Source organism: Juglans microcarpa x Juglans regia, chromosome 7D, assembly GCF_004785595.1.
Source record: "Juglans microcarpa x Juglans regia isolate MS1-56 chromosome 7D, Jm3101_v1.0, whole genome shotgun sequence".
Lineage (NCBI taxonomy): Eukaryota > Viridiplantae > Streptophyta > Magnoliopsida > Fagales > Juglandaceae > Juglans > Juglans microcarpa x Juglans regia.
In genome coordinates this window covers 10,874,409-10,899,325 of record NC_054606.1, presented here as the reverse complement: position 1 = coordinate 10,899,325, position 24,917 = coordinate 10,874,409, and the positions used below count along the sequence as shown (strand labels likewise).

Sequence of the window (24,917 nt, the reverse complement as noted above, 5' to 3'; positions counted from 1 at the left end):
CAGCGAACTTCTGAGTCACATGGAATGGGTTGTCTCGTGTGCACAAAGGACACGCAAGATCTATTTCGAATCTCACAAATGCAACCGAAGAAAAAGAAGGTTAAAGGAAACCAGGAGGACAAAACGACGACATGAAGGCTCGGCGAGGTAGAACCCCACCTAAAGACCAACAAGTAGGGTTGTCAACCGTAGCCTAATGTTGGCGGGATAGATCACGAGGGATACCGGAAGGGGAATCCTCACGACCGGGCTCTACCCAGGCCAGCAACCAAAAAAAAAAAAAAACAGAGAGAGAAAGAGAAAGAAAAAAGAAAGGCGAAAGTCTGAGAAATTAACAAGTAAATTTTACCCCTGCAAATAGCCCCCTGGATTCTCTTCTCGACCTTGTGAAGATGATCAGCATGGCCGCGTAATGCGGTCACCTCAAGGTCCGTAAGAACTCCCTCGACGCCCTCTACACCAATTCCATCGCCAAGCACTCTAGGTGACATGTTTCCCTCGGCTAGAACATCGGCCTCCTTCTCCTCAATGCTACCTAGTAAAATGGCTTCGGCCACAGAGGTAGCGTCAGCCATAACTCTCTTGGTTGGCGGCACGACGCAAGGAAGATTGGCAATCGACATGGTCTCGTCAGGAATTCTTGGGGGTGCAGGGATTCAAAGTATCAGGACGGACGGTCCCCCAGAATGAATGGGAACGTTGTCAAAGTCGGCAGGAGCGAGAGAGATAAGATAGAGTCTTTTCCCCTTCTCCTCCACTAGCAGGCTAGGGGAATGACTACGAATAGGTGAAGCAACTGGATTCATGGGAATACCTACATCAGAGTGCAGGTTAGCAGGGGGAACCAAATATCGACGAAGACTATCCATCGACAACAAAGCCTCCGAATAAACATCGCTAGGATGTGCCATCACACAAGCTCAAACAATCCCCAGTCTCATCGACTCACGGGAATTCGATTTAGGGGGCTGATCAAGGCGTCATCTGCAGTGCCTTAGTTGGCACGAACATAAAACTAACGCTGAACAGCATGCCCAATCGGATACTCCCACCCCTCATCGCACAAGAAGAAGAACTTGCAAGTGTATTCCTTCACCACCTTATGTCTATCCTCTATCCGAGCCAATTCCTGAACCAACTGGAAATTGTAGATATGTCGACCCTTCCGCACTAGATTATGAATAATAAATAACTCACAGGTTGTGAGGTCGGAAAAATCTGACCCGACCTCCTCCAGAGCATGGCGCCAGATAACACAACACGAGATTAACATCCTCCATGCAATAGGAGTGAGCTGAGTGGGTGTCAGGTCAAAGAAAGCCAGCACTTTGCACACCAGTAGGAAAAATGGCAACCTTAGGCCACATGAGAATATGGCAGTATACACCGCAACTTTAGTACCATAGCCTTCCTCACCACCACTCCATCAGTGGGGGAAGGCACTACAAGCTCCACCTTGGAGGGGATCTTATAAGTCGCCCTCAACTCCTCCAATTTGTCGGGAGTAACCACCGATCGCCATGAAAACCCCGCAAAGTAGTCTTGAACATCGCCCGAAGGCACCACACTGTCTCCAAAACACGAAGATTTCTTCAGGGCCATGAAGGGCAGGAAAGGTTGATGAGAAACTTCGGAAGGAAAGTAAGAAAAAGAAATCACATAATGACATGACAAAAACGGAATAAAAAGATGGGCTACTCGACACCATAAAAAGTCCATATATAGGCAGGGGTGATGGGTATCCTCTCGAGGCATCATAACTCCACGTATCTCACTCAAGTACCAGTATCCCTTGATTAACGCAACTACAACAAAACATATCTGCTGGCGTGACATGTGAATTAATGGCTGTGAAACATGAAGCCATGATGCGGAAATCGAAAGAATGCCATTCAATGTGAAAGTGTAACTGACGTTGTGCTGCCACATAGGAGAAAAACAAACGGCCACTTAGCGTGTGGCTAGGCAGGCTGGGAACTTGACAATGCATAAGAACAAAAGAAATGACAGGAATTCCTCCGGACTTGTCTGGGAAGAATTGACGAGGTAACTGTAAGGAGATTTTTCCCTATAAGAAAGGCCCACCAAGCCTCGACCCAGAAACCTGGCCCAAGGGGTTCCCTATCCAAGCAAGGATCAGAACATCAACCAAGGAGGGGCTCCGTACAGTCGACAAGATAGATCAACTTGACACACTACAACTGCCCTAAGGAACAATATATGCACAGAATGCACAGAAAAAACGGAAGGCCCTTGATCCATCGGTTTCAAGACATCTACGGCTCATATAAATCAGATCAGAGGTTAGGAAACCACATCGCATTAATGACACTGCTGATTAAGTCACACGCCACATTTATAAAGCCGACGCAAAGTCACGCCACATTAAAGAAAGTCTAATAATAGGCACAAAAAGAAAAGCATGGGTTTTATGAAAAAAAGACTATCTAAACCCTCCTCATATATGGTATAAATAGCAGATCTTAAGTACGAGAATGACTTTCTAGTTCCTAGGTTCTCTTATTTATTTACTACACTTCAAGAATATTTACTAACTTTGGTATCGAAGGTAATCCAACCCCGAGGCCGCCATCTCAAAGCCATACTTTTTTCTACCTTGTGCAATGCTCGTTTTTTAAAATCTGAGTTGTCAGAGTTTGGCCCAAAGGTGTACGAAACACGACATTAACACATATATTAAAATATTAGTTTATTTATATTATAATATAAGTATATTATTTTATAATAATTAGTACATACTGATATAGTATTGAATTTAACTATAGTCTATATAAATTTTAGACTTTGTATATAAGTATATATGATCAAATGTTTAAAATTGTATTTACAAAAAAATATATATTATAATTTATTAGTATTTATCAAAAGCAAGTTTATATTAATAATGTAAGGAAATTTTCCCCCCTGTGTCCGTATGGCAAGCCCATAAGGGACCTTGGGGAAAGGGGGAGAGAGCCCAACCAGACCCAATGACCCTCCCCTAAAACGAGTTGCTAGACCTCTACAGAGTTCCCATGAACAAAACCAACCTGTGAAGCAATCCTCACGTGGGAAAGATGGACGGTAGGAGCAAATGAGATTCGCCGCCCTGACACTCCCCAATGACACCTAGCCCTCGGGAACCTATGCAAGCAGGTGAACGAGAGATGTGGGGGACCCTCGATCCCAGACATCAGGCATGGAAAGGCTTAACAATAAACATTGGCATGATAAAGTGAGTTATGGAGCCATGCAGCATTAATAACTAGGCAAATAGTTGAAGTGACATGAACTCCTTGATGCAAGGTATGGGTTATCTCCACCCAAAAACCTGGTATAAAAACCGACTTCCAGGTACGAAAAACTCTCTCAGACTCCTTGAACCTCTCACACAAACTACTAAGGAGATATACCGACTTAAGTATTGAAGACTCCTCGGCCTCCACCAAGGCCTCCACTCTCTATGTTTTCTTAAATGTGCAGGTACGAGGACCAAAACCCGAGTTGTTAGAACCCGGCCCAAAAGTATACTAAACACGACGTTAACAAATAACATAACATTAATAATAGGCTTTAATAATAAGATTAGAATTTCATGTTATATTAATTAGCAATTTAACATATAATATATATATATTATAATATAAAAAATCAATATATGATACAAAAAATTATAAATATATATACCGCTCCGGTTCAGTTTAAATCGGTTTTCAAAATATGAAAACCGGTACAACACCAGTTTAGGACCAGTTTCGATTCTTAAGAACTGGTACCGCATCAGATTGCTTACAAATCGGCCCAAGCCCAGCGGTTCAGTCCAATCCAGTCTCATTCAACTAGTTTTTTAGTCTTTTTTACACCCTAGATATGGTCGCGAATCTAGACACGAGGCGAGGTACTCTCATAGTAAAGTACATAATATATTATATATCATTCACAATTACCACTGGAATGGTAATAAAATATTTTACAATTAATATTGAAATCAATAATATATAAGAAAAGTAATATTAATAAAAAACATAATAATTTAAGATATTAAGTAGTCAAATATTAATAATAATATTACATCCCAACAATAGTAAATGCATATAAAATTAAATATTTATCATATTTAAAAATATAATTTATTCGTATTTTACAGATGGATTTCAAATTTCGCAAGTTGACTCACAATTAACTAATTTATTAGTCATGTCTTATCTATTCAACTTGTTTTAACCCAAATACTTTTTATTTGGTGTCAGATTCACAGTTGATATCTTATACTATCACCCATATTCTATCAGGGGCTATCTCGTAACGCTGCCGTTTCACCAGGGGGTTGCACGTTGTCGTTACGCAGAGTTGATACAGTCATGTTGCAAAGGGGGCCAGGCGACATTGTATGCATGATGTTGTTTCTTAGTTAGATAAATATTGAAACTTTGTCGTTTGTTATAAGTATGTAGCACTGTGTTTTGGCTCTTTTAATGAGTCTAGGCACGTTCGGTATTTTATTATTCATTAGTGTATTTTATGTCTAGTCCATAGAGTTGGTTGTAGAAGGAGAACACGAGAAATGAGTGTGGAATGATATGTAATTTCTGAAGAATCTGGAGGTTTGGATTGCCTCGAACAATCCAGTAGCTATGCAATACATATGACAATATTTCCCCAATTCTTGCGTCTGCTTTCATTCAATGTTCAATCCATCTTATAAAATTAGTATTAGAATCCTAACAATTGGTATCTTGAGCCTTCGATCCTCATGGCTGATGGTATAAGATATAAGCAAAATCAAGAGAACATGTAGAGACGTCTGGAGGGCCAGGATGAACAAATCCATGCACTCACTGATCGTACGGACCGATTGACTGACATGATGCATACTATGGTGGAAAATCAAGCCCAGTTAATTCATCAGGAGGGTCCTCAGATGCCGGCATTGAAGTTGCAAGAGAATAGGATGACGTTTCCTAAAGGTGTTAGAGTTGGATTTTCCTTACTTCACTGGAGATGGCCTTGCTGGTTAGGTATTTAAAGCCAACCAGTACTTCAAATTTCACCAGACTCAACCACATCATTGGCTCTTCATGGCTTCTTATTACATGGAAGGGAAGCCCTAATCTGGTACCGGGATGCATTGAACAGTTAGCAATTCACTAGCTGAGAAGCATTCGCTCGAGCTTTACAGATTTGCTTAAGACCCGCTACCTACGACGATCCAATGGAAGCTCTCGCTCGCCTAAAAAAAATGTCAATTGTATCAGCTTATAAGGCCTAATTCAAATAACTTTCAAACTGGCTAAAAGGCTTACCTGATCATTACAAACTTAGTTTCTTTCTCAAGGCCTTGAAGGACGAAATACGCTTTCTCATTCACATGCTCAACCCAATGAGTCTGAATGCAGCCTTCGGGATAGCTAAAATATAGGAGGAGTACATTAGCAACAAGAAGAAAGTGTTTAAAAATGGGTGGAAAAGGCGTCTTCACCTCTGAGTGGAGCCCTTTATGCGTGGGGGTAGTCCCAAAAATCTGCTCCACCTGCAAAGAAGATCACATCAACACACATGGATGAAAAAGAGAAGGAAATGGTTGTGTTACCACAGTGATAAGAAGTGAAATCCAGTCCATGTGTGCAAATCCCCAAGGGTTTATCTCTTACAAGGCAATGAAAAGTTAATAGATGACAAGGAAAAGGAACCTGAGTTGGGATAACAGTTAGTGGAAAGGGAAAGTAATGAAGTAATTAAGGAAGGTGAGCTGGAAATTTCCTTAAACACGATAGCTGGGACTCCTAGCCACAATATGATAAGGTTAATGGGTAGGATTGGTAGCCAAAAAGTAGTAATATTGGTGGATTCCAAGAGCACACACAGCTTCCTCGACACTTCATTGGCTGAAAAGACTAACCTCAGTATTGATAAATTAGTGAAGCTCACTGTCAAGGTGGCCAAAGGAGCAGTGATTCAAAGTGAGGGGTTTTTTCATGCAGTCAATCTAAAGATTCAAGGTAATTTATTCTCTCCATCTTGGTATTTGATTGAATTGGATGGATGTGATGTGGTACTTGGAGTTAATTGGTTGGAAATGTTGGGACTAATAATGTGGGATTTTTCAAAGTTGATCGTGGAGTTTCAATTTAATGAACAAAATGTATGTTTAAAAAGGTTAGTTCCAAAGCACTTGACTTATGAAGGAATTAACAAGGCCATGTTAGCTTCTCTCCATAAAGGTAAGGGTCTATTGTTGCAAATAGTTTCTGAGGAAACTCCTGTGATGAAACAGGTTTCTATTGAAGAATTGTGTAACTTGATAGAAAAACTTAAAAGTGTTTTTGAAGAGCCTCAAGGGTTACCTCCACACCGAGACCCTGATCGTAGAATCATTCTTAAAGAAGGAACACAACCTATATCCACCCAGCCCTATAGATATCCGTAGCATTAGAAATCTGAGATTGAGAAAATCGTGGCTAAATTATTAAAAAATGGGGTTATTAGACCCAACTCTAGTCCCTTTTCATCTCCAGTTCTATTAATGCGTAAAGCTGATGGAAGTTAGAGATTATGTGTGGTTACAGGGCCTTGAACCAGGAAACTGTTAAGGAGAGATTTCCTATTCTGGTGATTGACGAATTACTGGATGAGTTGTTTGGGACAGTGGTTTTCTCTAAACTAGACTTGAGGTTAGGGTATCACCAAATTAGGGTGGTCCATGAGGATATTGAAAAGACTACTTTTCGTACCCATGATGACCATTATGAATTTTTGGTGATGCCCTTTGGGCTCACCAATGCCCTATCTTCTTTTCAGGGATTAATGAACACAGTGTTCGAGGATTTTCTAAGGAAGTTCGTCTTGGTATTTTTTGACGACTTCCTTGTATATAGTAAAAGCTGGTATGAACATTTAATGCATCTTAGGAAAGTGTTAGAGTTGCTGCAGCAGCACAGGTTGTATGCAACAGTATCAAAGTGTAAATTTGGTGTCTCGAAAGTGGATTATTTGGGTCATATCATCAACTCACAATGGGTGAAGGTTGATCCTACTAAAGTAACTTCTATGTTGGAGTGGCTTGTGCCTAAGAACCCCAAGTCTTTAAGTGGTTTTCTCGGATTGATCAGGTATTATCGAAAATTCATTAAAAATTATGGAGTGATAACAGCTCCTCTTACTTCACTATTACAAAAGAATTCCTTCAAGTGGAACCAAGAAGCTGAAGATGCATTTATTGAGTTAAAAAGAGCAGTAACTCTACCACATGTTCTTAAGCTGTCTACTTTTTCATATCCCTTCACGATTGAGTGTAATGCAAGTGGTAAGGGTATAGGAGCAGTGTTGATGCAAACTGGACAACCCATAGCATTTCTAACTCAAGCCTTAAAGGGAAAGACCCTCTTGCTATCCACGTATGAAAAGGAATTATTGGTGTTGATGAAGGCTTTTTAGAAATGGCACCTCTACCTATTGAGGCAATCTTTCATCATTAAGACAGATTAGTAGGCACTAAAGTTCCTTCTAGAGCCAAGGGTGGGAACCAAGGCACAACAGAAATGGTTGACCAAGCTATTGGGATACAATTTTGTGATCGAATATAAGAAAGGAAGAGAAAACCGAGTGGCTAATGCCTTGTCCTAGAAAATGAAGAGCAAGGTGAAGGGTTCCTAGCAACTATAACATTTCCAACTCTCTCGTGGGTGGATGAGCTCAAACAGAGCTATTCCTTATCTGATGAGGTGCTACAATTGTTGAACAAACTGGAGAATAACCAAGGGGTTCATAAGGGCTACAATTTACAACAAGGTTTAATCTTAAAAAAGGGTAGATTGGTGGTTGTAGCTGAGTCACCTTTTAAAACAAAGGTTCTACATTATATACATGTGAATCCAACAACTAGGCACCCAGGCTACTTGAAGACCTATCAAAGAACTAAGAGAGATTTTTTTTTAGAGGAATGAAAAAAGATATTAAAAGGTTGATCTGAGAATGCGACATTTGCCAATCTAATAAATATGAGATTATTCCTCCTGTAGGGCTGTTACAACCACTCCCGATTCCACAACAAGCTTGGTCAGACATATCTATGAACTTTATAGAGGGTTTGCCCATTTCTAAGGGAACTAGTGTAATCTATGTGGTGGTTAATCATCTCACCAAATATGGACATTTCTCAACCTTGGCTCACTCGTACATTGCCCAGGATGTAGCACAGATTTTCATGACAACAATTTTCAAACTGCATGGACTTCCCAGATCCATAGTAACTGATAGAGATCTTGTCTTCTTAAGTTCATTTTGGAGGTCCCTATTCACTTTAAAGGAGTCAACCCTTAACTACAGTTCATTGTATCATTCCTAAACCGACGATCAAATCGAGGCTCTCAACAAAACCCTTGAAGGCTATCTCAAGTGCTACGCAGGGGACAAGCCTAAGGAATGGAGTCAATGGCTCCCTATGGTTGAGTGGTGGTACAACAACACCTACCACACAACCACTAAATCCACCTCCAAATTTCTTTCTTATGTACTGGGGACATAATCTAACCTATCAGTGGACAATCTGCTACAGTGAAAGGAACAAATCTCAAGTACTTTAAAGGAAAACTTAACATGGGCCCAAAATTGAATGAAAAATTTCGCAAATCACAAGAGAACAGAACCTGAGTTTGAGGTGGAGAGTTGGACGTACCTACATCTTCAGCCTTACAAGCAAAAACCGATTGCCATGCACCACCACATGAAACTTGCTCCTCATTTCTATGAACCTTTCCAAGTGACAGAGAGACTGGGTTCAGTGGCCTACCGACTTGATTTACCAGCATCCTCGAAGATCCATCATGTCTTTCACATCTCCTGCCTGGAAAGGAAGCTGGGAGATCAAATCTGTTCATTACCAGTGTTACCACTAACTAACACTTTGGGGGAAATCTTACTTGAGCTTGAAGCAGTTCTGGAGCGGCGTTTGAAGAAGCTGGGTCATCGGCTAGTCACTGAGGTCCTCATCAAGTGGTCTGGTTCTTCCTCAGATGACACTAGTTGGGAGAAACTCAGAGATCTTCAAGGGCTTTATCCACACATTGTGAGCAAGGTCCTTTAAGTGGGGGAGGTTGTCAGAGGCCACCTCGCAACATTGTTGTTTCACTAGGGGGCTACACAATGTCGTTACACAGAGTTGTTAGAGTCATGTTGCATAGGGGGTTAGGCAGCGTCATATGCATTATGATGTTTCTTAGTTAAATAAAAATTGAAACTGTGTCATTTGTTATGAGTATGTAGCACTGCATTTTGGATCTTTTAATGAGTCAGGCACGTTTGGTATTTTATTATCTGTAATTTCTGAAGAATCTAGAGGTTTGAATTGAATAATCCAATAGCTATGCAATACATAAGAAAATATTTCCCCAGTTCTTACGTCTGCTTTCATTCAGTGTTCAATCCATCTTATAAAATTAGTATTAGAATCCTAACATATTCTCACTTTGTGACATAGGACGGGATACTAATCCATCATTAGAACCTTTGGGAATCAATCCACTAGGCCGTCTAAAAAACGTACAACGAAAGCAGGGTCACATTAATAACATTATGTGACGGGTTTTGCTATACATCAGCCAATATTCACCCCCACACCAAATAGTTTTTTTTTTCTTTTTACATAAGGTGTGAGGTAATAAATAGTGGCTGATAAGAAAAATTATTATTATGTGACAAAGGAGTGCAAGCACCATCAACGTGCGTAAGATCGAATTGGGGGGATATTCGAATAGCATATCATATGATAAGACGGTATGCAAAGAGATCTCCATGTGAGAGCACGCACGCCAAGTACTAAATGAGATGAAATAGTCGCCAAGGTCCTTTAATAATATACATAAGATTTGATCTCCAAACGAGGGAACCAATTTTGAACTCCACTCCTATGTAAAAAAGAATTATGTTATATACAGTCATTTTTGCGTACTCATTGCGCTTTCTACTGATTTGATTAGCCAAAACAGTTATTTATATTAAAAAAAGTGATGCAACCAATCACATTAGTAGAATGCGCAAGAAGTACACAAAAGTGGCTATATATAGAGTTTTTTTTTCTTTTTTTAAAAAAAGAGTCATGCTAAGGCCATTGCGAGTAGCCCTGAGGATTTCTACCGAGAAGTGCAAAATATATTTTTTTATTTTATGTTATATTAAAAAAAAGTGATGCAGTCAATCAGATTAGTAGAATGTGTAAAGAGTATGCAAAAATGGCTAAACATAAAGTTTTTGTATAAAAAAAGAGTTATGTTACTTAGAAGTGCAAAATATACTTTTTTATTTTGTTTTTTTTTAAGTATTTTTTAAATCCCTTTACATATCTTTTTAAAATAAATTCACAAATTCATTTAAAAATACTTTCTTAATAAATAAATAAATAAATAAGAAACGGTGGCTTTTGTGGGATGCGTTGTCGTGGATGCATCATTACCTGAAAAAAAAAAATAGAGATGAAATAGTTCATACAGAAATTAAATACAACAAGAAAGCTTCGCGAGGAAGTTAGGGTTGCGCCCTACGAATACTTGACAAATTATAATGCAAAGGGTATGTACATTTTAAACTCATTCATCTTTGCTCAGTCTTGGACCATCTTCCAATTTAAGCATCGGAGGCTCTCTTGCAGGCTATCTAGCTCCCTTGCGCTATTGCAGGTTGAGATCAGTGGAGGACGGCTACCAGGAAGGGCAATGATAGAGTTACCACTTATTTATATTTTATTTACAACTTATTAATAAAATAATATTTTTTTAATTCAAACACATCAAATTAAAATCAAAATTAAAATAAATATTTCAAAAAATATTATTTTATTTAAAAATAGTAAAAAAGTTATAAAAAAATTGTAACTCTATCATTTTCGTTTCAATATTTGGATTCTGGCTAAGTTCTAATTAATTTTTAAAAAATATTACAATAATTAAAAAAAAATAAAAAATAAAAAAGCTAAAGGCAATTGACCATGCAACCGTTGTGTAAACGTTGGCCACGTCAATTTAATGAAACGATCGCGTTTCATAAATGAAGAAGTAGCGTTTTTTACATTTTGGGAGGGGAGATTAAACACGCCGTTTTGGAAATATTTCAATCCCCATGTACGCCCCCCCTCCTTTAGCCTCTCTCTCCCTCTTTATCGCTGTCAAAGTAAACTCTTAACCGATTACCTCTATTCTCTTTTGACTGCACATAGCATTTTTGTCAAAGGTGGCAATAACTAAGGAGATTTTCACTTGCCAAGGATGCGGAGGCTGAACCCCACAAACCTGTACAAGTCAAACAATATGAGTATGCGACCGAGCCAACCACCATATTCTTTGTTCTGCATTTGACTTGTACATCTTATTGAAAATTTTCCTTTTTTGATTTTTTTTTTTCTGAAGAACCTTGTGTCAATTATGCTAATAACTTGTTAATCAACTTTATTTTCATTTATTTATGATCTGCCAACTGAATGATTTTAATTTTCTTCTTTTTATTTTTTTTTCAAATATGCTTTTCACTTGGAATCTACAAACTTCATCATTGAGTGGGGTTTTTTTTTTTTTTTCTTGAAGGGATGTTTCCAGGGATGAGGAAAATATCTGGGAAGTTTCTCGCGAAGGTTGATAAATGGATGAAAATATTTGACTGTTGTGTTGTTGTTCCAGTCCTTGGAGTGGGAAGGGACCCGTTTCTTTTGGTGTGTTTTTATTGAATCTTGATGGGGTTTATTGAGTGACTAAGATCCCTTGAAAAGTATGTGCTTTGGTAAGATTTATGGATGAAAGAAATATTTGCAGATGTTTACAGTCGAAATGCTGCAATCGGATTTTTCAATCGAAATGTTGCAGTTAGGTGGATTTCGAAATGGGTTTAGGGTTTGGACGTATCTCTCTTCTCAAATGTTTCTTCCCACTTTTCAGTCCTTCTCAGTTTTCATTTCTTTTTCTTCTACTTCTGCAGTTCTTAAACGTACAACTGCGCTGAGAAACCACGGTGTAATCGTCAATTTAATTTTATGCCACGTCAGATGATTTATAAAAAATAAAACAAAAATCCAACAGACTTCGTCTCCCCTCTACTTCATTGCACTTGGTTTCTCCTTCTCTCCTAAACTTCTCTTATTTTCTTCCACAAAGACAATTCCAAAAACTCAGATGACTCCGAGCAGACAACATGAAAATTTTATCATCCCTTGATTAGTTTTTAGTCTCAGTGGGAGCTGCGAATACTCAAGACAGTGTTGTGGGGCTGATCAAAGTGGGTTTTTGAAACGCAATAGAGGGAGGGAGGCTGAGGGAGAGAGCAAATCCGCCGCCGGGGGTGGGGAGAGCACAGATTATACTCGCCAAGATCTTGGTTTATGCAGAGAAAACAAGTAAAAAAATCCAGCACCCCAAAGGAACACAAATTCTTTAAAAAAAAAAAAAAAATCCCTCCCCTAAAACAGCAAATTAACTTCAGTGAGCACCTAAAGTTTTCCAAATACCAACCAAAACTAAAACGCAAGGACAAGCACGAAGGCATTCATTCAAAATCATAAAACAAAACTTCTAAAATACACACATCCCTGTATTTCCTACTTATTACTTGGGGACAAGCACAAACCGGCCAAAAGCAAACCAGGATTAACAACCATAGAGAAATAGACACAAGATAATGAAGGAACACCCAGAATAGGAGACACAAATCTAGTACTGTGTAGTGTAGAGAAAGTCAGTAATTAGAGAGATCTTCTTCGAGCTGAGAGAATCAGATCTAATAGTGAGAGTGCGCGAGCTAATCAGTCAGATAGAGAGAGAGAACAGTCAATCATCTAATTGCGTTTAGCTTTTCTTGCTTGCGTTTAGCTTTTCTTGCTTACCTTGGAAGCGATGACCTCCATTGAAGGGCAAAAGCACTTTACCACACTTGCCTTTTTTCAGAAAGAGGAGAAAAGTCAAATAATTCTTGATTTGGGTAGGGCCGTAGGGGGGGCGCGTTTTCATTTCTTTTCCACGTGGGACGCGGTTACGCTGCAGTTCCCTCACTCGGTTGTATACATCATTTTTCTTACTTCTGCCATGATGATGTGGCCACTCGGTTCCCCAACGGTTGCGCATTATCAAGGAAGGTCCTACAGCCAACTCAATGCCAGCCCACAGTCAACAAACATAGTAAAATCAGCGAGAAATCAGCAAAGATTTGTGGAAGCATAATTCTAGGATCAGTTTCTTGTTTGGTTGTAATGTCCGTAATTTTCTATAAATATAGATTTTACATTACTGCTTTCTATAGTTAGGTTGTTCAAATGGTTTGTATAAAAACTTGCTATGTACATCAATATATTTTTGTGGGTTCAGAATTTTCTCAAATCAATAGCAGTGTTAATCTCTTTTATGGTATCATCGAGCCGGTCTCTAACGAGATATAGTTTCCTTCTGAAATGACTACAATTCCTGGGTCTTCCTCTGTCAACCTGATTATTACCATCAACGCTTCCACTACCATAAATGAAAAACTCACTCCCGCTACCTTCCCTCAATGGAGAGCCCAATTCGAAGCACTGTTAATTGACTACGATCTAATCAATTTTGTTACCGGCAAGCTTACATGCCCTGCCATAGATGCAGAAAATTTTGCAACCTCCAAAGCAGCGAATTCCCACTGGATTCGCTAAGATAAACTCATCCTTCATGCCATCCTTACGTCCACCTCCACTGTCATTACTCCCCTTCTTGCATCCTGCAAAACCTCACATAATGCTTAGGCAGCACTCACCCATCTCTATGTAGAAAAATCCCGAACCCGTGCAATGCAACTCAAGGAGAATCTTACATTGCACACTCGTGGCAGTCGTTCGGTCATCGAATTTCTCCATGCAGTCAAGATAATTGCAAATGAACTTGCGATTTTTTATCATCCCATTTCAGATGATGATTTGACTCTCTACATTTTAAATGGATTGGGTCCAGAGTTCCGTGAGATCGTCGCACCAATTCGTGCTCGAGAATCCTCACTAAACTTTGAGGAACTTCATGATCTCCTTGTTGGTCATGAAAATTATCTTCGGCAACTAGAAACTAGCTCTGCGCAGTAGTTAGTTGCAACTGCAAATTATTCATATCGGCCTGGAGGAATCATCAACAATGAAAGCCAGCATCGTTCATCCTCCAACAACAAAAGTCGAGACACCAATAAAAGGTGGGCTTCGACTTCGGGTCCCAGAAAACTCAAGCCCAAGTGCCAACTATGTGACCAAGTGGGCCATACGGCCAAAACCTGTTCCAAACTTGGATCCACTGCAGTCACTGCCAACTGTGCAGCGTCTTCCAATACCAGAGATCACAAATGGCTTGTTGATTCAGCCGCATCTCATAACATGACAACTGATCTTTCCAATCTTTCGATTCACTCTGAATATGATGGTACTGATGAAGTGGTAATTGGAGATGGATCAGGTTTGCCTGTATCTCGTGTCTTTCATCTCAAAGATACTTTATGTGTTCCAACAATAAAAAAAAATTTGATCTCTGTTCATCATTTCATCAAACATAATGATGTTTATCTTGAATTTCATCCCTCTTATTTTTTGGTGAAGGATCGAATCACGGGGGCGACACTACTCAAAGGCGCATGTGAAGATGGTGTGTACCCTTTGCTGGAGAAGTTAGCTACAGCATCAAAAAATATCACTGATGTTCATGAACGTACCACCACAGATGGTTGGCACAAGAGACTTGGTCATCCATCTTCTAAAGTTGTCAATAATTTAATTCGGGCTTTTTCATTACCGACCAATAAAAATGCCAATAATGCTTTATGCAATGCGTGTTTCCAAAATAAAGCCCATTGTCAACCTTTTAATTCTCATGGTTTAACTAGTCAAGCACCACTTGAGTTACTTTATACAGATGTTTGGGATCCCTCACATGACATTGGTCTTGATGGTTCAAAATATTATCTCATTTTTATTGACCATTACACTAAATACATATGGCTCTATCCAATGTCTACAAAATCAAGTGTTCAAATTATTTTTCCTCAATTCCGGCATCTTGTGGAAAATAGATTTAATACTCGAATCAAGAGTATATACTCTGACAACGGAGGTGAACACATTGCTCTCAAATCCTATCTTTCGGTTCATGGCATTGGTCACTACACAACCGCCCCTCATACTCCCAAACAAAATGGCATGTCTGAAAGACGACATCGACATCTTGTTGAAACTGGACTCACCCTTCTCACAGATGCAAATTTACCCCGTTCATATTGGCCTTATGCATTTCAAACAGCTGCGTATCTAATCAATAGAATGCCATCCGCAACTTTGAAAAATCGAACCCCATTTGAGAAGCTTTTTAATCAGACTCCAAACTATCTAAAACTCAAAACAATTCGGTTGTCTTTGCTACCCCTTGACCCGGCCATACAACAAACACAAGCTTGAGCCCAAAGCCAAGCCGTGTATCTTTGTGGGCTATTACCTCTCTCAAAATGCATACCTATGCTTAGAGCCCACAACTCATCGTATCTACCACTTGAGACATGTCATCTTCGATGAAGGCAAATTCCCATTTGCCGAATTGTGCCCTAAACCCAGTGAGATCACAACTGCTGCTCCATCCTCTGCTGAAATTGATCATCCCGTGATGCTCTCTCTGCCAACAAACCTGCCTCAATCCCTGCCGCAAGCTGCTCCTCACGAATCGAGTACTCACCATTTTTCAGCGCCTCTGATTGAGTCTTCTCCTCCACCGATTCCTCACTAGGTATGTGTTCCCCACTCATCTTTATCTAATCTGCATGTCATTTCTCTCACAAATAGTCCACCACCATCAGATTCTGTTATACCCACTGTGACCCGAATCCATAATATGGTGACTCGCTCTATGAATAATATTTATAGACCCAAAAGATCTTTTCTGGTCACTAGGCATCCTATCCAACCCTCCTTGGAACCAAACACGATAGGTGAGGCCCTATCTGATTCTTGGTGGTGAGAAGCAATGTCCTCTGAGCTAACAGCTCTCATGCGCCACGGTACATGGCAGTTAGAAATTCCTCCACAAGGATGCAACATCATTGGATGTAAGTGGGTCTTTCAGATCAAAAGGTTGGTTGATGGTTCAATTGAACGGTATAAAGCGCGATTAGTCGCCAAGGGTTTCAATCAACGACCCGGTCTAGACTATAAAGAGACGTTTAGTCCCGTAGTGAAACCCGTTACAATCCGTACTATGTTGTCCATTGCTGTAATAAAAGGGCTGGTCACTACGACAACTTGATGTCAATAATGCATTTTTGCATGGACATCTTACAGAAAAAGTCTACATAAAGCAGCCACCTGGCTTTCGGGACCTGAAAAAACCAGACCATGTTTGCTGTCTTCGCAAGGCTATATATGGTCTCAAACAAGCACTCCGTGCTTGGTATTCTGCTCTTAAACAAGCACTGGTTGAGTTTGGATTCCTGAATACCAAGTCTGACTCTTCCCTGTTTGTCTACAGTGCTGGTTCAATAATTGTCTACTGCTTGGTATATGTTAATGATTTAGTCATAACAGGAAATGACTCAACCTTTGTGGCGAATATCATTACTCAGCTTGGACAAAAATTTTCAATCAAAGATTTGGGGCCACTGCATTTCTTCCTTGGCATTGAGGTTATTACTACAAGTCATGGACTGTTCTTAACACAACATAAGTATGTTCGTGATCTCTTGGCTAAAACAAACATGGATGGAGCTAAGGATGTCACGACTCCATTATCAACCTCGGTTGCATTAAAAATGGATGATGGAACTTCAGCAGTAGATTCAACTGAGTATCATCGTGTCATTAGAGCACTGTAGTATCTCTCTCTAACTCGACCCGACATCAGCTTGGCTGTCAACAAGTTATCTTAGTTCATGCATCGTCCCACAATGACTCACTGGACAGCCACAAAAGGATTGCTTCGTTATTTGAAGAACACGATCTTTCATGGCATAACCATTCAGAAAAACATAAGTTCAACACTCACATGCTTCTCTGATGCTGATTGGGCAGGAAATCTAGATAATAGAAGCTCCACCTCAGCTTACCTCATTTTACTTGGCACAAATCTCATCTCATGGAGTTCAAAGAAACAAAGAACAATTGCAAGGTCATCCACCAAAGCTGAATATAGGGCGCTGGCCACTACAGCGTCTGAGTTTATGTGGATACTTTCTTTTTTCCAAGAAATGAAGTTCACACTCAACCAGCCACCCCTACTGCTTTGTGATAATTTAGGTGCCACACATCTCAGCTTCAATCCAGTTCAACACTCAAGAATGAAGCATATTCAAATAGACCTTCATTTCGTCAGGGATTTGGTTCAAAAAAATGTCCTTCAAGTTCGTCATGTACATACCAATGATCAGCTGGCAGACTTACTCACAAAGCCTCTCTCGCATCAAAAAACAAATCAACTCAAAACCAAGATCGGCCTTACTGATGGTAGCCCATTCTTGCGGGGGCGTATCAAGGAAGATCCTACAGCCAACTCAATGCCAGCCCACAATCAACAGACATAGTAGAATCAACAGAGAAATCAGCAAAGATTTGTGGAAGCATAATTCTAGGATCATTTTCTTATTTGGTTGTAATGTATGTAATTTTCTGTAAATATAGATTTTACGTTACTGCTTTCTATAGTTAGGTTGTTCAAATGGTTTGTATAAAAACTTGCTATGTACATCAATATATTTTTGTGGGTTCAGAATTTTCTCAAATCAATAGCAGTGTTAATCTCTTTTACGCATAGCCGGTTGTACTTAGTAAAACTCAACTAGGTACACGTTAGCATTTTCCTGAAAAATATATAATTATGCGTGCAATGACAAGCTAGAGATCAATCCTTTTTATTACAAATTATGTTTACTTCAGTTAACAAAAAAAAAAGAAATCATGATCCGCAAAACTACCTCATGACCATCTTTTTCTTTCTTCTTTTTTAATGAAAAGTACTAAAATTAAAAAAATATATATAAATGTTTGTTTAAAAAAAAAAAAGTGTGCTCGGCGGGAGGCCACGGTCTGATAAACCCTTTAGCGGCTACCATGAGAGCAGTCAAAACTGGCCACCAAAGCTAGTGCCTAGTGGTTCTATGGGAATCTTTGGCCCCACCATTTGTTGCTACGGCTGGGGGGGGGGTTGGGGGTTCTCTTGTTGCTACGGCTGGGGGGGGGTTGGGGGTTCTCTTGTTGAACACTCTGAAGGGATGGTATTCCTCCTCAAAGGGTTAATGGGCATGGCGGATACCATCTTATAATAATTGGATCATTTATAATATATTTTTCTTTAAAATATAAAGAAATGCTCTCAAAAGTATCCTCTATTAGATCTTCTATTTTAAAAATACTTTTACATTCTACTACAGTAAACCTCTAAATATAGAGAACACTGTTCATCATTGTAAATATTTTACAATTTTTAATTAATTTCTCTTCCCTCCTCTTGCTAAGCTTCACATTTCTTCAATTCTCTTTATTCACATTATATAATTATTAAGAATGAATATTCTCATAATATATTTTGAGAATATTTTCATTATATAATCTTTTTTTAATTAATTTATATTTTGATTTAGCTTATAAATTTAGATGAATTTAAAATATTAAAATAGAACATAATTATATGATATTGTATATGGAGAGATATTGCAAATATCAAAAGATATGAGGATATCATTAGTAATTAGAGAAAATATTTGAAATGAATAAAAAAGATTCAAAAGTATACTATTTAAATGATATGAAAAAAAAAACATAGATAAGCTGATATATAGTATATTGTAAAAGTCAGCACGTAAAAAAAAAAAAAGATTTTGATAATGTCTTTTAAAAGATAGGATGAATAATCTATTGAGAGTGCTCTTATAAATGTTTTTAGTAAACCTGAACAAGATAATTAAGACGTAGCCCTCAACTGCAATGAAACAGGACGATTTGACGGTGGATTTAGCAAACATATTTTCCGCCGGTTAATTCTATCGAAAATGTTTGTGAATAGTAGTGAAAAAGTAATAATAAAATATTAAATAATAGTAAAAAGTAAGTGAAAAGTAATTAATAGTAAAAAAGTAAGTGAAAAGTAATAATAAAGTAAAGAATAGTAGTGAGAGTCCTTGAGATAATCTCACTTGCCAAACAGTGTTATTTCTTTGCATTGGTAGTTTTTTTTCCTTCCAATTTGAGAAAAGTCACGACGATTGATTATTTGTTACTTTTAAGTTTTTATGAATGGAATCAACTGGGGCAACTCAGACTAGTTCCTCTCTGAACAGAGTTTTTTTTTTCCTCTTCTCTAATGAGTGAATTCAATTGCAAGCAAAAATGATTTTGGCAGTAGCAAGATCTCTAGAAGTTCCTGTTCAAAATCTAAGATCAAATGTGGAAAAGTATAAACACCTAAAATGGATTCTACAATATTTGATATTTCTGTGTAGATGTCCCAGAAATATTGATCTTGTTTGTTTTCACAACTATTCTCATCTGATCATTATAATTTTTCTATATTCTCATACAAAATAAAATAAATAATTCAATTTTTTCAAATCTCAAAACAAAATAATATTAAAAATTTATATTTTAACAATATTTAATTAACTTTTAACTTTTATCTCAACTCATCTAATTTTATCTGTGAAAACAAACCAAGGGGTTTGATAAATACTACACAACTCACTTTTCGTATCTTTCTTTCACTCTAGACTCCGAGTTATAACAAGTCGGTAAAATCTGTTTTGGCACGTTCATGCAAGTTGATGTTATGATCATCATGCACCAGGACCGCAAATCCCTGGCGTTATAGATCTTTTACGGTTGGTAAGCTTGAAGTACCATTAGTTTATTCTGTGTAGGCCAAATGATTATATGTTTGAAAACTAACCAGCAGACCGAGTGGCCTACATTTGCTTTTTAAAGGCAGAACCGCAGTTGAGAAGAATTGAGGTGCAAATCAGACTGACATTCTAATCTACAGTGGAGAATCAGAACAATTTGATTGTGTCGTATACTTTTGTAGCGTCTAACATCATCTCCTCCAAAGTTACAATACCCCAGAACCTAATGCCGAAAATAAAAGATTCATATCCTTTTTCAGCCCTTTTCCTTTATGCTCCTCGAGTAAAAGAGCAAAGCTATGCCTATATACAGCATAAATTTCTAATGTATGTCAAAACTAAAATGGCAATATCACCGTGTTACCTCTTCATGGCAAGAGCACCTGCATCAAGTATAACCTCCTCCTGCTCCTCAGTCTTTTCCAGCTCTTTGAAATTACCTTCTACCAGAGTTTGATCCAACTCTATGGTATTATCAAGTGGGCCTTGTGGAGTTCCAAAAAGTGTTGTAAATATCTGTCTATGGCATTCGTGACAAAAGTAGATATAAGTAAAATGGCCCTCATATGGGAGCTTATGTACTGCAACTCCAGGTAGAACCCGGTGCACAAAATCAGTCATCGATGGTGGGACCACCCTATCATCCATCCCCTGCAGAAAGTTGATTTTTTTTTTTTTCAGATTAAGAAAATGGCTACGGAAAAAACATGTGTTGCAAGAAAATAACAAATATATTCAAGGTTCTGTTTGATTTCACTGAAACCAGTTTGCTGGCCTAAGATTTATTTTCTCACTGTTTAAGTGGCAAAAAAAGCAACTGCCACTAGCAGTGATTTCACTATTGTCTATTTTGCTATTTCAAACTTTCATTTATCCAACATTATGTTTGATTCTACCTCCTTATAGTGGAATTGTATTTAGAATTTTTGCTACAGTTTTCATAATATGATCTATCAGCATCATAGTAAAAGTCAATTACATTAGTTATTTTCAAGTAACTGATCCTATTGTTATCTCCTCGACTTGTTAAAAAGGTATACCAGATCCAGCAAATGTCCCTCAGGATACACAAAGTCTAGCAAATTATAAGCAAAGCTACTATAAGCTGATCATTTCCAAGTTATCTTCGGTGCAGTAAAGCATTAACATAGGAAAAAGCTGAAACAAATTTGGAGAGAATAGAGACATCACTAGCCTGCCATATGTGTATTGGACCCAGGAAGCCTGTATATTCCTCTTTTTCTTCAAAGAGCATATACTTGAGCAAATTGAGGATGCTTTTCCCTCGCTGTTTCTTTTGTAATTTAAGATCTGCAAGGCTGAAACCCCAATTTGAGACTTGTAAAACAGCTTCCTCCACGAATGGTTTTGCACTTCCTTGCCGAATTGATTCTTCCACATCCCTTTGCCAGAATTGTTCGTATAGTGGGTCCTCTATCAAAGCTCTATCCTAGAAAGATCAGTAATACCTTCTATAAGGAGTCATACAAGTAATTAAAACTTCTCAATGGGACATCTAAGAATCCAAAAATGAAATGCTCAGAAACCATAACCAAATTATTGAATTAGTCGAACAGAGTGATTAACTTTTGACACATCCAAGCACATACTATAAGGTGTTATGCCCTTGTCTCTAACCAGTTAGAAGGCACCATACGGCATATCAGAGCTACTGCGTATTCTCAATGTAAAACACCAGCCAGCTGCTCAATTTGGGTTCTGTAGTTTTAGCCAGGATTTTCTATTACCGTTCTCATTCTTTGATTAGATGTTATCTTGTATATTCCCTGTATATCTGGATATCACTCTTTTGGTTATCAATAATTTTTTTACTTATTAATCAAAACAAGACACCAGCACCATCCCTGACCCTCTTCACCCAACCCTCATCCTTCTCTTCAATCTTCCGAAAGATTTCAGCCACCACTAACTCCTTTCCGGTATCCTCTTCGCTCTACATCTAAATTCACCACATATAGGCTTTCACCACACCCAAGCATCCTTCTTATATACAAACCGCACCAAGGCCAAACCGACTAGATGTACAAGCCAAGATTCCTCAGCTGTGTACAACTTTCCTCTCAATAACAGGAGATTACACACATGTAGCAACTCCACTGAAATTATAAAAGCACCTTACATGAAACAGGAAAAACCACGTGTAGCAACAATTGGAATGAAAAAATACGAGATTAGAGTCAGTATAGAGTTCTGATTCATAAATATATCAACTTAAAAGAAATAATTGATCAGAAAAATCTCACCCTCTTTCCCAGAGACAATGACAGCCACTTATCAATCTGATCATGCTTTCCAGACAAGAAGCTTCGGCGGTAGAAATAAGCAAGAAGTCTAGGAAACCTCCGAGCTAAAAAGTACATTAATTTCCTCTTTCGCATCCACCTATCCCAGGTTCTATGTCTTTCTTCCTTACTCATGATTGGATCGTATGGATTAACCATCGGAGCAAACATGGCTGCACCTGGTAGAACACAGAATTCTTAATTTCTTCAACCATAGAAATGACTAGTTCTTTCAATAGTCATGTTGTAAAATTTTCTATCGTCTTGATGAACTTAGAAAATATTGGCCTTGTAAACTCGTATCACCACATATTTCTCAATAAGCTGATCTCCAAACAGATTTTGAATAGAAATTCAAAAAGATGAATTTATACCAGCAAGTCTATCAGGAATGTATCTGAGTGCAGCCCAAGCATGCATGCTTCCACTAGAGTACCCCACAACCCAGAACTTGTCACGAATGCCAACAGAATTTGCTAGGAATAACATGTCCCGTGCTGATGACTCAAGGTTCCTCTTCGGATGTGGATCACTCTCGCCAAAGCCAGGAAGATCATATGTTAGCAGGTGAATGCCGAACTCTTCCAGCAGCGAAGCCGTAAGTCCAGGTATTCCTAATTAGAAAGATGATAAAGGAGCTAAAAGAATCAAGTTGAGTGGAAAGTATACATGGCAACAAAAGTATTCAAATAATTTTGTATGCTTTCAACACTCTAATCGTACAACCTGCAAGCCTAGATGAAAGGAACATATGTGGAACAATCATAGAGAATCTAGATCGTTCAGCTGAAACACCCTGCTCTTTGTATGCCAAGTATCTACCATCTGGAAGCACTATGAGGTCAGCACTAGGAGGATGTAGATACACCTTCTTTGTCAATGGGGTAGAGGATGTATTTTGCTGGGTATTTATATTTAGGACTGCAAATCAATTAACCATGTCAACATTGTTCAAAGGATAAAACAGTAGAGGTGCCAGAAGACATACTGAGACATACATACATACATACAAACATCTTGCGAACGTACATACCAAACCAAATACACCAAGATGCACATACATACAGACGTACATATTGTGAATAACAAATTACTCTAAAAGACCACGAGTAATGCTTATGAATAGTGTAGAGTGTAATACTCTACCAAAAGGATGAAGAATAAGGAGCAAAATTGGTTTGACAAACTTGCGTACAACAGTTAGAAAATACTGATTAACTTGGAGACCATCCATTTTCTGTTACTTCATCAAAGAGCTAGTTACACTTCAGAGTGGCCTCAGCATATCGAACAAGTATAAGAGTACATATAGGAGTACACATTCAGCACGAAATTACATTTGTTAGGCTCCAGAGTCTCATGGTTGATACGCAGAACCAAAAAGTTCTAGACTACATAAACTTCCCATGATGGAGGAGGAGGAGAAGAAGAAGGGAATCGAGAAGTTACAATTAGGACAACATGAAACATAGAATCAACTACAACCGTTTGAACTACATACTATATTTTGAGACGAAGTGAAATTCTCCAACAGTAGGATATGAAGCAAATCCTACCAAACAATTAAAGAAAGTGGAGATCTGTGAGATTAACGGCACCCTGCAAAGAATATGGAAGATCGACCAGTAGGCAATCCTCCACAAAATACCTATAAATTCCCTATCCAAAAAGGAGGAAGTTTGTTCGTCCAAATAACGAAAATCAGATTTAAAAAATAAAAATATTCCCTCAGTACCAAACAGAGCCTACAAAACTAGCTGAGGAGCATCAATTGAATAAAGCAATTCAGTTTCCGACAGAATTACTCTCCATCTCGTTTGCTAATATTTTTCTCTGTAACCAAACAGAGCTCACCGCACCATACCAATGATCTTATACCCACCTGACTTTTCTTCCTACAATTTCTTTTATCAGGAACCAAAAAATACAAAAACCCGGATATACCTGCAAAAGCAATCGCCGAGACGAAGAACACCACCGCCCAGGCGTGCAACGGATCCTTATCCTCCGGGAGGTAGCCATTGAACACCCTCAGTTTCTCAAAACCCCTCTTACAAGGCCCGCCGATCCTTCTCCTCACAAAATTCGAGCCCTTCCCCAACTGCCTACCGATGTAGGAGTCCTCTTTCACTAGACTCTGCCGCACTATATCCCTGCATCCCTTCCCGAACTCGACGGACATCTCCGCCGCCGCCTTCAGGAACTCTGTTATATGATCCATCAAGCCCTCCGGCGGGGAGTAGCGCAATCCGACGTTTCCTCGATCAGCATCCGACGACATTGCTCAGACGAACAGTAGATACACGCAGTGATATAGAATTAACATCAGAAAGAAAGGATGAAAAGGGTAAGTGAGAAACTGGGAAATGGGAGAAGGGAGGGTGAGAATAAGGACTGAAATCGAGAAAGATTGGTAAAAGCTTGACAGGGACGCAAACAAGCAAGCAAGAAAGAAAAGGTGGAAAGAGAAGTTTCTCGGTTGTGGGGGGACCAAGATGTTGACAAAGAAAAGGTGGGGAGCAATAAGCTTAAGCTTTGGCAGGGTGTGAAAGAGTAGTGGAGACGGATACGTGGATGTATGTACGTACATGGAAAGAGAGAGGAGTGAGAGGAGGACCTTTTGCTATTGCAGCGAGGGAATGGGGACGATGGGTTTGGTATGGGGTGGGGGCAGGAGATCGACGGTGGGGAATCGTCCACGTGTAGAGACGGTTATGTCAGTGAGCGTAGGAAAAAGAATTTCGTTGAGAGCGGTTGGTGGTGGTGCTG

The 24,917-nt window shown here is 38.8% G+C and overlaps 1 protein-coding gene across 2 annotated transcripts; it reads right to left on the bottom strand.

Moving 5' to 3' along the window:
* Positions 1-19,983: 19,983 nt before the first annotated feature.
* Positions 19,984-24,651, bottom strand: LOC121239318. 2 transcript variants are annotated; one of them, XM_041136539.1, is made up of 6 exons: positions 24,093-24,651; positions 22,875-23,069; positions 22,523-22,762; positions 22,110-22,321; positions 21,041-21,295; positions 19,984-20,496 (listed from the first exon to the last, which is right to left on the bottom strand). In XM_041136539.1, exons 1-6 carry the CDS (start codon positions 24,427-24,429, stop codon positions 20,206-20,208), a joined length of 1,530 nt encoding a protein of 509 aa, XP_040992473.1. In that variant the 5' UTR covers positions 24,430-24,651; the 3' UTR covers positions 19,984-20,205. The 2 variants fall into 2 exon arrangements, with proteins under 2 accessions (XP_040992473.1, XP_040992472.1); XM_041136538.1 differs by having other exon boundaries at positions 22,110-22,327; positions 24,093-24,649.
* Between the last annotated feature and the right edge of the window lie 266 nt (positions 24,652-24,917).